Genomic DNA, 18,567 nt, shown 5'->3' on the forward strand with positions numbered 1-18,567 from the left:
AATTTCGAATGCAAATTAGGTAAGGTGCGCAGCGCCGCCAAAGGAAAAACATTAAAGACAGTTAATCCGCCATGATGGCGCGTCTGAGATGGCAGTATCTTTTGTTTATATTGGGGTTTATAGTGTATATTCACAAGGGTAAGGTTTGATGCTGGGTCGAAAACTATATGAATAAGACTTGTACATTATAAAATTGAAGATGGGTTCAGTAAATTCACCTGTACTAGTTAGCGTGCTTGCGTATTTACCACCTATGACTCACATATAAGGAACCTGTCCTCTCCCCCACTCCGCAGTTGCTTGTTTGTAAGCGCAGTGTTTTTACCGTCAGGTATCAGAAAACGAGTGACGCTTGTTTTAGTAAGGCATGATTCTAAATTTTGTTAATTTCAGTATAAATTGACAATTATAGTATAACTAGTGTTGGAGTATTTTGAATGTATGCTTGTTTTATGGGCTGCAGTCTAGTCTTGAAGTATTTTGTATGCATACTTGTTTTATGGGATACAGCCCAGTCTGTGGATTTTCCTTTACAAAACTCTTTCACTTCGAGAAAGAGAAAATGAAAGCACAAGAAGATAAAATGCATGGTTTGACTGAATTTGAACCCAGGATTTCAATGTTAGCAATGTGCACAGGAGGATCCATTCTGGAACCAAAAATGTTGGTTGAGGGTAGTCAGAATTCGCTTCTCAGTTTAAACAAGGGAGCATGTTATTATCTGAATATTAGAGAGATTTAATGAAGAAGTAAAGAACTTGAAAATGTGATGTGCAGTGCATGTTTGCTTTGTTTTTCTTGATTCGATTTTGAGAAATTGGTGTGAATCCTAGTCCTATGCTTTATAGTTTCAGCCTACACCCCTGGCAGCTTGTACTGCACTACTGATTTTAAAAATGAAAAGTTTCACAGATTTAAAAAATGTACAAAACTTGTTTCTTTCATTGATTTATAACTTCTAATTGCTTCTTGAAGACGATTGAACATGAACTTTCATCTTTTCACAAGTCTTGTTGATGATATTGTTTCGAGTTGATGCATATGAATAATAAAATAGAAACTGAATCGGCCTCTGTTTAATTATTTAAGCACATACAGTGAAATTTAGGTAGAATCAGTAAAAAAGTTTATTATGGTGTTTCTATGAATTAGTGAGAAAAACAATCCTAATGTAGATTCCAGTAGCCTTATTTGCTTTGACGGTTATAATATTGTCTTCTGCACTGTCGTCTTTTCCTTGGATGCTTACATTATTGTACTTAATCGTAAAAACATTTACATTTTTGAATATCTGGTTCACCCAAAAAGAGTTGCACTGATTTCTTTTGAGGTTGCTGTCATTAACTTTAGTACTTGCTTCATCTGACAGCATTTGTTATAGTAATTCATGTTTTTCTGTGAAATTTCATTTCAAATAATAATTCATGGATTAAATAACACTGTAGTTTTGAAAGTTTATAACTGGAAATTGTGTCCATTTTGTCATTCGTTCTTCCTTGAAAATATGTTACACAGCAGCAGCCATCCTTGAGTTATCATTGCAACTCTGTAAACTACTACCAACATTGAAAATTTTGATTTGCAGAATGGTTGTGTAAAGGGGAGTTAACTGCTATCATAAAGATTGTATTGCTTTTAGCAGCCTTGGCCATTGCTAGAGCCAGCAGATTTCGGCATACATACACTAAACAAGAAAAGTAGGCAGAGTGTTTTTGTCATTTTTCTCTGATAAACGGTGCAAGTAACACGTACACAGGAGTTGAGATTTCTGGACAAAGGACAAACAAATTGTTGGCAACCCATAATGCCTCACTGAATGTGCAGCACTGTCATTTGGATATAGAATAACATGGAAATAAAAATAGTACTTTCATTTGTGTGGTGTCTTTGAACTTTTGTGAGAAGAGGATTTAATTAATTAGTAACAAGTGGGTGGGCATAACATTGTTAGTCAAATTGGGGGATAAATTGACAGTTGCATTTCTTATCTGCCATTAAATCAAGTCGTATTTGGTATGATGTAAAAATGATCTAAATAGCTTTTTTAAAGCTCATTTTAGATCTTTATGAGCAAAAAATTCTCTTTGAAATAACTTGAACCACTTTTCTGTTGCAACTGTCATATACATACCAGTTCTCTTTTGCATTTCTTCACATTGTAATAAATTGGGTTAATTATCAAATATTTGGCATCATTTAAAAGTGAAATGAATTTTATGTGCATCACTTGAAACATCTTGTTTAATTTATAAGCTAAAATTATGCATGTAATGATGAATGGAACAAATGCTATCCTTGAAAAATTGTTAAAGCTACATTAAAAATCCAAATCACACACACACACACACTTTAAAATAATTTTACTGTGCTTTTCTGGTACGCCAGCATAAGGAACAAAAATCTGTATTTGCCACTCTATGTCATTGATGGTTATTTTCATTTTCTGTGATTTGACTTGATCTTCATCAGCAGTTTTCCATATTGTCCAAAGTTTCATTTGTTTTTTTATAAAAATGTTGACAATGTCGACATTGACCGCCAGTTCATAACCGAAACACAAACAAATTTGAATGGTCCTTAAATCTTACCACATTGTAGTGATAACTGTCCTAAATGTACATTATTGGTTAAGTCAGTTTTGCTTTATCATCAATTTTGTAGTCTTCCAAACTCTATAGACTATTGTATAAAATCTGTTTTTTTTTCATCAAGATGTCCATTAACAAACTTCTGAAGTTGAAACTGCATGAATTACTAACTTTCTGCTGGACATCACTGTATTCAGTTAAAACAGAACTTCCTTATGAACTTTTTAAAAAAAAATGCCCATATGGTGCTTGTGTAGAAGTAGAAACTCAACTGTAAACTGCACTGGCAGTTCTGGTTGTGTACAGTTTGTTAGGAGTAATCATTAGAACCATGAACATAGACCCTGGTCTGCAGGCCCAGTATGCTATGGCAGATCAGGATCTTGTTTGCAGTTTGGCTCAACTTGCAAGTGAGTACAGACATTACATGGAATTTATGAATTATCACTTCTCCGTTAGATGATGAGATTATTAACAGTTCCTTCATATATATCTTAATCTTTACAAACTGACTTTACAGTATTGCTGAAATGCCTTCATCATGAATTTGTGACTTGTAAAAACTCCTGACCCTGGTCGCTAACAAAATCAACAACTGAAGCATGATAACCAGTTTAATACTTTGCTTAGTCATTGGATGTACAAAAGCAATGGGGTAGTATGAATCTGTGCGTTATATGTCTTGTGTGCTAATTATCATTGGAGTATGAATCTGTGCATTAGATGTCTTGTGTGCTAACTATAACTGTAGTATGAATCTGCATTAGATGTCTTGTGTGCTAATTATCATTGGATGTACAAAAGCAATGGGGTAGTATGAATCTCTGCATTAGATTTCTTGTGTGCTAATTATTACTGGAGTATGAATCTGTGCATTAGATGTCTTGTCACTCTTGTGTGCTAATTATCATTGGATGTACAAAATCAGTGGGGTAGTATGAATCTGTGTATTATATGTCTTGTGTGATAATTATCATTGGATGTACAAAAGCAGTGGGGTAGTATGATTCTGTGCATTAGATGTCTTGTGTGCTAATTATCATTGGATGTACAAAAGCAATGGGGTAGTATGAATCTCTGCATTAGATGTCTTGTGTGCTGATTATCACTGGAGTATAAATCTGTGCATTAGATGTCTTGTGTGCTAATTATCACTGGAGTATGAATCTGTGCATTAGATGTCTTGTGTGCTAATTATAACTGGAGTATAAATCTGTGCATTACATGTCTTGTGTGCTAATTATCATTGGATGTACAAAAGCAATGGGGTAGTATGAATCTCTGCATTATATTTCTTGTGTGCTAATTATTACTGGAGTATGAATATGTGCATTAGATGTCTTGTGTGCTAATCATCATTGGATGTACAAAATCGGTGGGGTAGTATGAATCTGTGCATTAGATGTCTTGTGTGATAATTATCATTGGATGTACAAAAGCAGTGGGGTAGTATGAATCTGTGCATTAGATGTCTTGTGTGTTAATTATCACAGGTGAAAAATGGTGATGGAAGTGAAACCTTTCAGTTCATGGAAAATGTTGCAGTTAGGGTATAAGACAGATACCAATCCTACGGTAATTATAATCCCATTTGTTATTATGACCCATATTCAGGCCCGACCCTAGGATGTGTGGGGCCCAAGGCAGCATGGGGGGCCAAAGGCAAAAGAATTGCATTTCGGAGTTTATTTCCTGAAAGCGTGGGGCCCAAGGTGGTTGCCTTTTTCACCTTGCCCTAGGTCTGGGTCTGCCCATATTACATGACAAATGTGCCTTAGTGGCTTAGGCTTCAAGTTTCCCACTTTCAGACCTTGTTAGACCAATGACATTTGTGGTAGAGCTGGTTCACAACCCCAAACACAATTTTGCACAGGTCTGGGTTCCAACCTTTCATTGTGGCTATGGTTATTCACCCTGGACCTAAATAACTGTTCCAACCCATGACTGATCACATCACCTTCCTTTAACATCATTTACATCTTAAACAAACGTATCACCTCTTTCAGTGTTTTCTCCACGAGTTTAAAATGGGTGAAGGCATGTATACCCCTCTGGCATTTTCATAAGTGGGAATTTTTAGTTCATGGTGGGATGGTGTTTTATATGAAAACACTATCTTCATTATCAGCTTATTGGCAATGATCATGTGATCTGACAATAGTACTACACTGTGCATTAGAACTACATGTAATGGCAGAAATATTATGTAACCACTGAATACAGTATGTCAGGCATTGTTCAGCCTTGTCACATGCAGTTCACAAGATACTTTTATTAACTAGATAATCAAACTGTCTTGGTGCTCAGTTGGTTTGTAAGATCTTGATTATTGCTGTTGATCTTGAAATGAACTACTAACTTGCTCAGATTGAGCGTTGCTAATACATTTGTAGCATGCTCTGTTATAACATAAAATTGGACATGACGTGACCATAGCATGGCTCCCGAAATTAAGTATACATGTATTTTTCTTATACCTGAAAAATATTTTGTTTTCTTTTTAAAAGTATGAAAATAAATTATTCCCCTCCCCCCATTTTTTGGGGTACATGCATCATTTTCTTCAGTAACTGACTTGATTGGTTACAACATGGTTTCGGTACCGATGTGGTGGCCTAGTGGTTAGAGTGTCTGCCTCGGATGCAGGAGGTCATGGGTTTTATCCCTGGCAGAGTCATACCAAAGACTTAAAAAATTGGTACTAACAGCTGCCTCGCTTGATGCTCAGCATAAAGAGGTTATTGTTAGGACTGGTTGGCCTGGTGTCAGGATAATGTGACTGGATCATAGCGATATGACTGAAAAATTGTTAAAGCTACGTTAAAAATCCAATTTACACACACACACATGGTTCAGTACATAACATGGCCTGGTTCTGTGCATCCCAACCATTAATAATGTCACACTGTATTAAGAATATTAAAGTAGTGCTTCACCTTGTGTGATTGCAAAACTTGACTCATTTCAGTTTATGGCATGGTTCTGTGTCCCCCATTGCTGAGCCATTGACAGTTGCAATGGATCAGTAAAAGTGATCAATAAAAATGCCAGGGAACTCCGAAACAGACATAGATGCTGATGCCTACTAGATGGAGTGTGGCTCAAAACAATCTCTGTATTGAATTGTGCTACTAGACTAATTTGTCTTTCTGGAAGTTATTTTTGATCCTGTTTATTTTTTCTTTCCTCTCATCACATCATATGTTTTGGCACCATTTGTCCTATCTTGAAATTTCTAACTCTTTGCAATTGATATTAGATCTGGCCTTTACATTTTCCACACATGCAGTTTTGAAAGTGTGAATTCTGTGTCTTGTTCATTTATGTGCCTAGTGACACTCCATACTGATCGGGCAAAGAATAAATATTAATCTACCAGTTCTAGAGGATTGTTGCCTTTGCTGCACCACTTAGTGACAAATGAAGAGGTTATCAAATGCTGATTATTTAAAGACAGTTTAGTTTGTGACACCCATTAATGTCAGACAGCCTTGTACTTGTAGATTTTTTTATATACTCATTAACAGATGAGACACATTTTCCTTCTTGGTTTATTCATATGCATTTTTGTTTTGTAGGGGAGGCAATCCAGTGTTACCAATGTGACAGTAATGAGGATGGGAAACAGTGCCCACAGGAAGAAGCGTTTGATACTAAAATCAATGCTGTGGTAGACTGCAACAGCTTTGAAGCTTACACACCTGGCAAATTCTGTGTGAAGATTTACCAAGAGAGCCCTGGATGTAGGTTGATGCTGAATGATATTAATTTTCAGAAACTGTCCCTAACTACACATCTTTATTTTTTAGCTTGCCTCTAATTCCCACATTTCATACACTTAGTATAAGGTAAAGTGAATAATATTTTGAATCAAAAATAGCACTGAAAGTAATTTTTTTTAAAATGTTCAGCATATGTTTGCTAGTTTACTTAACTTTACCTTGCCCTGAATTTGTTACGTATGAAAATGTTTAATTAAAAAAATGTCTCTGTAGAGCTGTTCATTCTTTAAAAATGGTATACTAGGTGGAAAATCATCAGTCACCCCTGCCCCCAGATATGTGTTTCCTATTGCACTTTATTTAAAATTGGGGTTGGTTGGTATTTTGTTAAATTTTTAATAACATATATGATCAGTATGTATAATGTCTTAAGCGCTTCAGATACTTGGCAAAACCAGCTCAGTTAGATGTACAAATCAATTTTAGGAATATTTAGGGGGGTTTTTTTACCCAAGGGGGAAAAATGCTATGGTTGGCCAAAAAAAACAGATGGTTTGACAATTGGAAACGCACATTTTTTTTTCTTTTTGGTTTTGCTGCATTCTGTTGTGCTAAAACACCACAGACTGAACAAAATTTCCAGTTGTACACATCTGACCGGGCTTCAGTATAAAATGGGTTATTGACCATACATTGTATATTGTTAACTGTCTATTCATGTACATGTGGTTGTCTACAGTTATTAGATGAATGGTCTGCATGCTGTTCATCCAAAGCCATACCTGTAATGGTTAAGATAATTTTTTATTCTTGAATTACATTTATATTGTTGGCTGTCACTCCAGGGTCACATAAAGCTGGTGAATTTCACCCAATAGTGTAGGGCTTTCAAGGACGAACAGGGGATATAACTTGTTAACAGGGTTCTCACGCTAGTGGGAAAAAGTCAGGAGAAATTATAATTTTTTTCCCAACCATGAAAAGTCCTTGAATTTTGCAAACATTGACAAACTCTGGAAAAACCCAGGAATTTTCCTCCACCATGTGACGCCCGAAACAATTACGTAATTGAGTCATAACTGAACTGATTGTGAGTTTAATTTATCAATTTCTAACCAGAATATTGGGAGGTTGCAGTATGGATCATTTGGGTGCTTGCTATAAATATATTTGTTGAGACAGTCCAAACACTCAGTGGATTAGATTCATCTAGTAGACTTTTTGTTTCACAGACAGCTTGATATCTGTATTTTTTTATTATGGAAGGTATGAAAACCAGTCTAGCATCACAAGAGGCCAACATGGTAGTGTTAAAACATAGCCCCTTAGCGGATGGGCTAGCAAACTTAAACGTCATTAAATCGAGTTATTCCTGCATGAAATCGATATGAAAATTATTTATTTTCTCAGAAATTGCGAGAGTATTAAAATTGTTAATTCTTTAATCTGCTGAAAGACGATGAAACTAATGCGTTGATGAAATTTGAGCTGGTACTAGCGATTTTGATAGCATGTCGCACGAGCACACAGATTCTCACAATTTGAAATATTGTGGAAAAAAATATTAAATGAAAGCCGTATACTGGTTGTAATAAAAATACAAAAATGAAAGAGTGCAAAATTCTCTATATTTATTCTGAGACCAACTTTGGAGTTTTGTTGTATCACGTGATTACCATGTTGACATGTGCTATCTCATGTAGGGAGCATACGAAGCAGGTAACCAGACTACTCTGCTTGATGAATCAGACTGGCCCAGTTTCTTGTAGTTCTTGAAATTGAAATTTTGTACAACAACATTAAAAAGGAGTTTGTTGTTGATATCACATGCCTCTTGGACTTCGATGTTGTTTGAGATTTGTGAAGTAATGTGACTATTAACACAAATGGTGAGTACCGGGTCAGGTTTTATCTATGCTGAGTTTCGTCTCGTCTGTCAGTGGATTAAAGACATAACGATTATAATACTTGCCATTTTTGAGAAAATAAATTATTTTCCTATTGATTTCATGCAGGTATAAGTCGATAAAACCTAGCTTAAATTTGCTAGGCCCACTGGTAAGCTATCTTATGGTGGCGGCAGATTCAAAATTTGATATGTAATTGCTCTGAACCCACACTCCATCACAATGTCTAGATGTGAATAATGGGGTTAGAATATTTAGCAGAAATCCAGAGTAGAAAAATTTTGAATCTCTGAGCTGAACTTTGGTGCGAAACTATTACACAGTGACATGTAGCTTGAAGCATTGGTTTCAGATCTTAAATGAAACGCAGGAAAAATGGGAAATTGCCGTCCCTTTTGTTATATATTAAGAAACGATACTAGCCCATGTATCAGTACAGGTTTGGGGACAGGTTTTATTGAACTACAAGAAGACAAGTTGATTTTGCAGAAAATTCAGTCCTTGTTTATACAACAATATATAATTTTGAAGGTCTTTTGTCAAAATTTAAATTAACCCTTTTGTAAATGTCTTTAACCCTTTACCTCATACAAGCGTCTTTGGATGCCTCTACTCCATTCGCATGTAAGCGCCTTTTGACGCCACTGCAAGATTCGCATAGAAGCGCCTTTTGACGCCTGCTGTAAACATCAGCCATTTTGAGATAGTTTTCGTAGCGCCACCTTCGGGGAAAACCCCCCTATTACATACTACATTCATTTCTGCGAATGACAATTACGTCAGATCACGTGGTCGCTATTCATGCACTGGTCGATATCTGCTATTTAAAGTAACTGGGTCGTAATCTCCACTCTCCAAAATGGCAGCTGCGGATTTCATTCAGTACGTACGAAGTTTTCATGATTAGAATAACAACCACGAAAGATTCAATAAATTAGGTAAAGGCTCTGATATTAATGTAGGCAGCAATTAGTTTTTATAAATTATCAAATTCAGATGACTTAGTGATATAGACGCACACGAAAACCTTGTAAGTTTCGAGTATCGGAAATGGCAGCTACGGTTAGTCACGCGGCCTCACTGACATGACGGTGAACGAGTTCTCTCAAGATTTCGAAGCACATAAAAAAATTCTTCTGTGGAAAATAATTACACAGCTATAACAATCGGACATTACTCTTAAATTTTTCCACATATAATATATGTGTACCAAAAATGTAAAATGGTTAAAATTGTTGTTAAACGTAACATGCATTAAATTGCTTAACAGTTCACAGGCAGGATTTCATTCAGTACTTACGAAGTTTTCACGAGTAGAATCTCAACCACGAAAGATTCAATAACTTTGGTAAAGGCTATGATATTTATGTAAGCAGCAATTAGTTTTTATTGATTATCAAATTCAGATGACTTAGTGATGTAGACGCAGACGAAAAACGTGTAAATTTCGAGTATGGGAAATGGCAGCTACGGTCGGTCACGCGGCCTCACTGACATGACGGTGAATGAATTCTCTCTCGATTTTAAAGCACATTAAATATTCTTCTGTGAAAAATAATTACACAGCTATAACAATTAGACTTTACTCTTCAATTTTTCCATATATAATAGATGTCTACCTTAAACGTAAAATGGTTAAAACTGCTGTTAAACGTAACACCACTACATTGCTTAACAATTCACAGGCATGCCTATGCGGATGCGGTCTGCTAGGTAACAGGTGTTCTATTTATAGCGTGCTGCACTTTGTCACTATGCTTTATGAGGTAAAGGGTTAATTGATGGAATTTTTAACCAAATCATCTTAAGAAGTTTAGGTTGGTTGAAAAATCTTTTTTGATATTTTATTGGCACACATAATTTTAGGGTTAAACTTTATTTGTAACAAGATAAGATTCTAAAACTTGGTATTTATTGGGGTTTTTTCATACTGTGATAGGAAACGTTCACTTTGCATGACATGCAAACATATTGCTCTAGAATTCTTTGGAATTAAAGGTTTGAAAGGAAACAAAATAATGTATGCTCATTATGTTGTTTCCATATAGCAACATAATGCAGGTCAGCAAAGTAAAGTTAGAATTTGTATTCTGTACGTTGAAATGGCTTTAAATGCCAATTTGTGGGAATATAGTCAAATTTGTTTCATGTGACTTATTTTGTGGTTTTGTACATGATCATCGTTTCTGACATGTTTTGTAGAGTCTTGAAAGAGAAACATCTTCAGAATTGGAAAATGTATGTTTTATAATCAAAAATGTTTTATTTCATCCTGGAAAAGACCTGGAAATTTATATTTAGAAAAGCATGGGAACCATGTGTTAAGCATAATTTCAGAACAGTAGTTTAATATAAATAAAACAATACAAAATCAACATTAATTTCTTAATCAACCCATTATATTACCTCTTCTTTGATATTGTACAAAAGAATGTCTTTTTTATTGCAAAAAAATATCCAGAGTTATAAACACTGAAGTCTGAATTTATTTTCCGCATGATAATATGTACAGTGGCTACTGGAGACGAATGAAAGTAGAGATGAGCTATGCAATTAGTGATTACACTCTGGTTTCATCAGTGGCACACTTTTGTATTGTCGGTTTTGTTTTAGGTGAATTAACTATTAATTTATGCAGAGCACCATATATGTACCATGTAATTACTACACTGGTGTAATTTCATGCAGACATATTAGGATTCAGATTTTTTTAAAAACAACATCCAACAGTGCTTGAACAGATGGCAATAAAATGAATATAATTCTGCCGAGTATCATCAGGGTTTCACTGAATAACCAGACAACATTCACTTTAATGCACTTTTTCCTGTTTTACTGGAATATATCTTCGAATTTCCAACTTCAGGATTTCCATTTTGAAATCTCTACAGTAATTAAAATGTTATTCTCCTCTTCAGGGAATGGTTGGATCAAAATAACCAGACGATGTGCATCCCAGACAGATGAAGGTATGTGAAGTGTTGTACTTGTTTTACAAAACCAAAATTAAACTGAATTTTATATGCAGTTATTTGTTGGACATCTTTCCTCAAGAAGAGGGTAATGTTGGTTCATGACAGATAATTTCCCATTTAGATATGGTACAGTTGCCATGTATAGTTTCACATTTATATACGGTACAGTTATCAAGGATAATTTCCCATTCAGATATAGTACAGTTGCCATGGAAGTTTGATCGGACATGATCCATAGCGTCATGTTTAATTCAAAACATGAAAATTGTTCCATTAAAATTCAAAATATAGGTGATTATGAGGTTCTAAATTGTCATATGGTGTTTTTCCTCAGATTATTCAGAATTCAGCAATCTGATCCATGTTTGAGGCATTTCATGTAAAGAATTACTCCAACCAAATGCCAGATAGCTTGAGGTATTTCATGTAAAGAATTACTCCAACCAAATGCCAGATAGCTTGAGGTATTTCATGTAAAGAATTACTCCAACCAAATGCCACATAGCTTGAGGCATTTCATGTAAAGAATTACTCCAACCAAATGCCAGATAGCTTGAGGTATTTCATGTAAAGAATTACTCCAACCAAATGCCAGATAGCTTGAGGTATTTCATGTAAAGAATTACTCCAACCAAATGCCACATAGCTTGAGGCATTTCATGTAAAGAATTACTCCAACCAAATGCCACATAGCTTGAGGTATTTCATGTAAAGAATTACTCCAACCAAATGCCACATAGCTTGAGGTATTTCATGTAAAGAATTACTCCAACCAAATGCCACATAGCTTGAGGTATTTCATGTAAAGAATTACTCCAACCAAATGCCAGATAGCTTGAGGTATTTCATGTAAAGAATTACTCCAACCAAATGCCACATAGCTTGAGGTATTTCATGTAAAGAATTACTCCAACCAAATGCCACATAGCTTGAGGCATTTCATGTAAAAAATTACTCCAACCAAATGCCACATAGCTTGAGGCATTTCATGTAAAGAATTACTCCAACCAAATGCCACATAGCTTGAGGCATTTCATGTAAAGAATTACTCCAACCAAATGCCAGATAGCTTGAGGTATTTCATGTAAAGAATTACTCCAACCAAATGCCACATAGCTTGAGGCATTTCATGTAAAGAATTACTCCAACCAAATGCCACATAGCTTGAGGCATTTCATGTAAAGAATTACTCCAACCAAATGCCACATAGCTTGAGATGTCAACACCTTTCTTAAAGTACTGTAGATATCTTGATTGTTGGTAATCTTATTATTCCCACATATTTTTATGATATAGCAAATAATGTGCTGAAAGTGTTGCTTGACCCTTAAAGTGCTTGTCACAGCATAAGCACTCAGTCAGCAGACATCTTGTGGCGCTTGTTACAGCATATGCTGTTTTTCAAGTAAGCAGCTGTTCATGAATCTCAGTCCCTGAGCTTGACATGAATGGCTGTGAAACTATATTTGAATTGTACATTGGTCCCTGGAACAAGCATTGTTTTAGTGTAACCTTGCATTTATCAAAGAAGTTTTTCAATGATTGATTAAAATATGTGCTACATAGAAAACTAAAATGGCAGAATTTTGATACAATGTATCTTCAGATGACAGTTTCATTTGGCAAGTACTGGATGAATACAGTGTTTTTTAAAGTTTTGAATTACATTGGATTATTGGAGCTGGGATAGCATTGATTGAAAAATGATTTTGAATATGAGTCTGATGTATGTTCTGACTGGACAAAAATTGGAGAAGCTGGTCACCTATCTGTTCAGTAGTATTTCATAATTAAATGTTGAAATGCAGATTAACTCATTCAGCCCCAGCACTGTTATCAGTATCTCTGCTGCTATGCCCCAGGAGCACTAAGCTGTGTCTAGCTGCTTGTGCTCCAGAGTTTTTACCTGTTTTAAAACATTGTGCACATGCATTCACTCTTACCTTAATTTCTCTTCTTATATCCAATTAAAATCCACGAAATTTTCACCATTTATTCCAAATTAATTTGTCTACACAGTGATGTATTTTTTTTCCTCCTGTTTGTCCAAGTCTTTCACAACTTATTTATACACTATTTACAAAATTATGTGCAACGTTTATCCTCAAGAACTCTGTCATCATCGCTGTCAGCATCCTCATCTTCTGGCAATTCAGTCTCAGAAACTTCATGTCTGAATCTAAATCTCGCAAAATATCCAACTGCTGAACATATCTTTCCTCAGTTTGCTCAATATTTTCGAGATCAAACCCAAAAAACTCCTAATTTTTTCTCTCATCAAAAATCACTCTTAATTCTGCCATCATTTACGATTTTTCATGGACATAGCACGTGTTGTGAAACTGCTCTCAAACAGTAACCCTTGGCTTCTGAACAATTCAAATTTCCACAAATGAAAGTATAATCATTTCTGATTAACAGTTTAATAGTTTAATAGTTGTTTAGTTCTTGGGAAAAACCAATCAGAGACGTATCTAACACACATTCATCACGCCTGGAGACGGGATCAGCCATTGAATGCAGTAAACAATCCACGATTACAGGCGGGATCGGTCAGTGAATGCAGAAACCAGATCACGCCTACAGACGAGATTGGGGCTGAATGAGTACATTAGCCTATAGACTTTTTAAGGCTGTTTTCAATGAGGATTTCTGGCATTTTATAAGGTGAATCTTTAATATTAGAAAGTAAATTTGGCAGCTGCTTGAGAAAATGGAAGCCAGTCAAATCTTACAATTTGAAAAAGTCTTTTGTATTGGTTACATCTTTGGGTTTGGTGTATAAACTAATTTAGATTTTGTCTGGGCAGCTGAATATGTGATATCAACTCCATATTGTGTATAAAAATTAGATGGATTATTCATCTTCAGTGATAATCAGAATCTCTTGGCAGTTAGTTGTAATGTGTTTATTTCATCCTTTGAAATCATTTTGAAATGATTGTGAGTACAAATGAGCTTTAATATGAAAGCATTTTATGGTGAAATTCATCTTATCATCCACAGGTGTTGCATGGGGATGCAGATGGCAGTGGGATGATGTTGGAGTGTTTAAGAATACCTGCTACTGTGAGAGTGATGGATGCAATGGAGCCTCATCAGTGTCTTTCAGTCTTCTTTTTGCCACAGTTTTAGGACTTGTCAGTGTCTTCTGGAAATATTTGTAAAAATAAATTTGTGACACATATGCAGAGTAACAATAGATAATCAGACTGATCACAATCTCTTAGTCAATAAATAGAACTTTAGGCTAAAATACTCGTATAAAACTTGTATATTAAAGGACATGTCCACTCTTTCATGTTAGAAGAAATGAAAATTCCATCTATTGACAAAGTATTAAAATCTGTGTGACTGTCCCATTAGGCTATCATCACAGCCCTGTTGTTATCATCTGTCTTAGTGTCCATTGGACAAAAATTTGGTTTCCTTTAGTTGAATTTACTGGAAATTGTTGGATTTCAAACAAATTTGGTGTACAGTTTTGAGATATTGAATTAAATTTTTTTATATTTTTATTAAGTCAGTCAGTAATGTTAAACAAACATAATGGAAATCTGACAACTTGAGCAGACAGGTTCTGATGTTGTATCAAGATGGAAAATTGATTGATCCATAGGTTGTTTTACAGGTATCATCTAAACATTGGTACATTCCATTTCAGGTGTTTTGACATGTACAACATTTATCATAAAGAATTTCATCTTGTATTTTGTCATCATTGTGTGTTTTAGTTTGTTTTGTAAATGAACAAGACTTCAAATGATTTTCTTCAGGTTCAGTTACTAACTCACTTGTATTGCCGCTGTTTCCACGTACTATATTCTGAAAGAAAAAATTCATAGTGTTGAGATGGTCAGACATTTTTTTCAACTGTCTGTGGTAGCTAAAGAGAACACAGCAAGGTATTGCTTTTAGAAAATGTACATAGCAGACTACATCAACATTTAATTTCATATCAGCAATAAGATGGTTGGGAAATCAATTTTGTTACACTGAACTGGTTGTGAGAATTGTTAGCTACATTCCATTTGTTGTGATATTCTGTGACATATTTTGTGAATTCTTATGCATATGCAGGGAAAAGTTGGGGGTTTATTTGCTATTAAAACCAGCCTATTAATGAAAACTTGTCTCTTGATAAATCTCCAGGCCTGGACCTTTCACTTTAAAAATTTATTCAGAAAATTTAAATATTTGTATGCCACCTCCTGAGCTGTAGAAAAAAGTATGCTTAGATGTTGCTTGACCTGTTTCTCATTCATGAAAATGTAGGTAATATTCAGTCATTTTACATCAAATTCTGCTTAATGTTCAGTGCTTTAAATGATTTCAGAATTCAGTAGAAAATTACATGATTGTAGTATATGCAAAAGCTTCATGTTGCAGCTAAATGCAACCATAGTCCTGGGTATGTGAAGATTGTTAGGAATAATAGGTAGAAAAAACACCATAGACACTGATCTGCCAGCACATTATGTGATAGCAGATACGAGTCTATGGTGTTTGCAGCTGGCCTTGTCTTATGCACAAGTGTAAGTTGCACATTAAACGTCAGTTCATCTCCAGAATTCAAATAGAACGAAATGTTCTGTTGTATATGTGAGGCTGTCTTTTATATTTTTTGACATTTTCTTTTGGTGGTGCTCTGCCCCACCCAATATCAAAACATATCAGGTGTACATATCGTTTTTTTAAAATATATTTTTATATTAACATTGTAAATACAAATTGTCTGTAGAATTAGTTTGTATATATATAATGTATATTTATCTACATCCATTCCATTTATTATAGAATCACAATATATATTCAGGTGATAAATTCACAGAAATTGTGTTATTGGAAGGTTCAAATGATAAAATATGCTCCTAGAAATAATATCTATACCCATATCATAATTTTTTAATATGTAACATGTATAGTAACACATGATTGCATTTCATAAGGCAAAGGTGTGATGATTGAAGCATCCATAGTTCTTTCACTATTCCATCATTTCACAAAATTTTTTCCTCAGTGATGTGATAAAAAGAATCTTAGATTTTTACTCATAGAATCATTTTGATCTTGGTTTGATAAAACCTGTTAAATTAATTGGATTAAAATTTTGTTATCTGCACTCTTGTCAGATCCCCTGTTTATAGTATGTTGCAGAATTAATTTGCAATGGTGTTCTCTAATAACATGCAGGAATTAGATGACTTTTATTTGAGAGACTGTTATAATTTGGTCCCCTCATTGAGATGCAGTTGCCCTTGTTCTCTTTTTTCTGTCCATCTGTTGACACTTCTTTCAGCTGCTATTGTGTTGGTGAATTCACATGCAATTTGGCTTGAACTTGATCGCATTGACCTAAATGCAAGTTTTATGTCTTTATCTCCAGTTTTGACAGAGTTATGCTCCTTGCTTATCATCATCTCTTCCCATAAACTTTGCATATTGCTTGCAATGAACAGTTTCCCAGTGCAAGTTCATCTGGTTAAGGCTGTTTTGAAACATTTACCCATCACTTACAGCTCTAGTTTTCTATGTTTGTGTAATTTTTTGTTTCATATAAAATAAAAACTGGACAATTCATGTTGTTGTTGCTTTTGTCAGTCTGATGATTCTCTTGGTGAACATTTTATGTGCCAGCCATACAGCAAGGCATATGATGTTATGACAGTCCATCAGTCTGTTCTCTATTTTGTTTCTCCATAATAAGTAGACCACTCCCTTGGAAGCGGGAGGTCATGGGTTCAAACCCCGGCCAAGTCATACCCAAGACTTACAAAAATAGTACTAACAGCTGCCTAGCTAGGCGATCAGCATTAAGAGGTTAATGTTAGAACTGTCTGTGGCATAATGCCCCAGTGCTAGACATAACTATAAACTGCCACACTGCAGACATCATAGCAATAAATCCTAATCACACCCCACCCCCATAATGAGTAGAGTTCACCACCATCTATTGTTACCATATTTCATGAATGCTTGCATTTGGGTAAGGAAGAAGTCTTTGGATGTGAAGGTCAGTGGTCAAGGTCACCAAGAAAATTACTTCCACACAATAAAAATAGTTCTCAGTCACAGAGCAGGACCAAACAATATGGATGGCTTGCACTTTAAGTAAGGAAGAAATTAATCAATTTTTGAGTCAAAATGTAGAAGGTAAAGGTCTCTGTAGTTGAAAGAAGAAATGAGGTTTCTGCATAAAAAATATTGCTACATCAAAAACCTGGACTAAACTTTGTGCATAGTTTACACTTGTACACAGAAACTTTTAATGCTGAAAGGTAAATGGTCATTGGATGAAAAATGATTACACACAAAAAATCCATGTTCTTGACCATGTGCCTTTACCATAATATATGTGGCTTACATTTCAGGTAAGAAAATTTTGGGTTCACATGGTCAAAGGTCACTGTCACTTTAATTGGAAAAAATAAACAACTTTTGCTTAAGAACTTAAGTTCTGTACCTCTTACCCTGACCAAAGTTTTGTGGAGGACTTAAACTTAAGGGAAAGAGGCCTGTTTGATTGTCGGTCAAAAGTTCAAAGGTCATTGTGACTTGAAAAAAGAGTTTTGTGCAATAACGTTTGTTGTTGAGAAAGACTAAAATCAGTTTAGGCTTGCTCTTAAAGTAAGACCAAAATCTATATATTTTGGGGACTTGTCATGGTAAGCCTAAATAGAAAGTAATGGTTTTGTATGATAAGTTTAGTTCACATTAAGGGTCCAGGTCACTGAGACCCATCTCCAGAGTCAAATATGCCCTTCTAGAGCCTATATAGATGACCAGTATACAAGGGTCAGGTGTATAATTTATTGTTTAAAGTACTTATTTAAAATTGTAATACTTGTATCATGAAATTATATTTCCACATGTGATGCTTCTTTTGTTTATTTTTTTATTGTAGTTTACTTCAAAACTCTTGAAAAGCATTTTCAGTTTTGGAAGTTGTAAATATTGTGTTCTGAAATAAAAGAATTTATAACTAGGTTGTTTCTCATTGCATAGTTATAATATAATATACTCCTATTCAATGACCGCTCATGCTTTACATTTAGGTCAGTAGCCAAGGGATATGGTATAGCTTTCACATTTAGCATCGTAAGGAGTAGTAAACCATCATATCAAAAGAGCACAGTAGCCTACTTTTGTTGTTGTATGGACTGTATACACTTTTATGTTGAGTTAAATCACTCTGGTGGCCTAGTGGTTAGAGTGTCTGCCTCAGATGCGGTAGGTCAGAGTTCAAACCACAGCTGAGTTGTACCAGTGACTTATAAAAATGGTACTAACAGCTGCCTCACTAGGCTTTCAGCATTTAGAGGTTAGTTTTAGGACTGGTTGGCCTGATGTCGGGATAATGTGACTCAGTGGGACA

At 35.1% G+C, this 18,567-nt stretch overlaps 1 protein-coding gene across 1 annotated transcript; it reads left to right on the forward strand.

Moving 5' to 3' along the window:
• The first annotated feature begins 17 nt into the window (after positions 1–17).
• On the forward strand, positions 18–18,177 carry LOC149803761 (UPAR/Ly6 domain-containing protein crok-like). Its single transcript, XM_089953534.1, has 4 exons — positions 18–138; positions 6,167–6,331; positions 11,136–11,186; positions 14,199–18,177. The coding sequence occupies exons 1-4, from the start codon at positions 72–74 to the stop codon at positions 14,357–14,359; spliced, it is 444 nt and encodes a 147-aa protein (XP_089809660.1). The 5' UTR covers positions 18–71; the 3' UTR covers positions 14,360–18,177.
• The last annotated feature ends 390 nt before the right edge of the window (positions 18,178–18,567 follow it).

Source organism: Sinohyriopsis cumingii, chromosome 3, assembly GCF_028554795.1.
Source record: "Sinohyriopsis cumingii isolate HCF-2022 chromosome 3, ASM2855479v2, whole genome shotgun sequence".
Lineage (NCBI taxonomy): Eukaryota > Metazoa > Mollusca > Bivalvia > Unionida > Unionidae > Sinohyriopsis > Sinohyriopsis cumingii.

Bases quoted from the DNA above. Each gene is read 5' to 3' on its own strand.
- LOC149803761 (XM_089953534.1), top strand. From the start codon at position 72: ATGATGGCGCGTCTGAGATGGCAGTATCTTTTGTTTATATTGGGGTTT. The intron at 139-6,166 runs GTAAGGTTTGAT...TTTGTTTTGTAG, and splicing joins TATAGTGTATATTCACAAGG to GGGAGGCAATCCAGTGTTAC. The intron at 6,332-11,135 runs GTAGGTTGATGC...TCTCCTCTTCAG, and splicing joins TTACCAAGAGAGCCCTGGAT to GGAATGGTTGGATCAAAATA.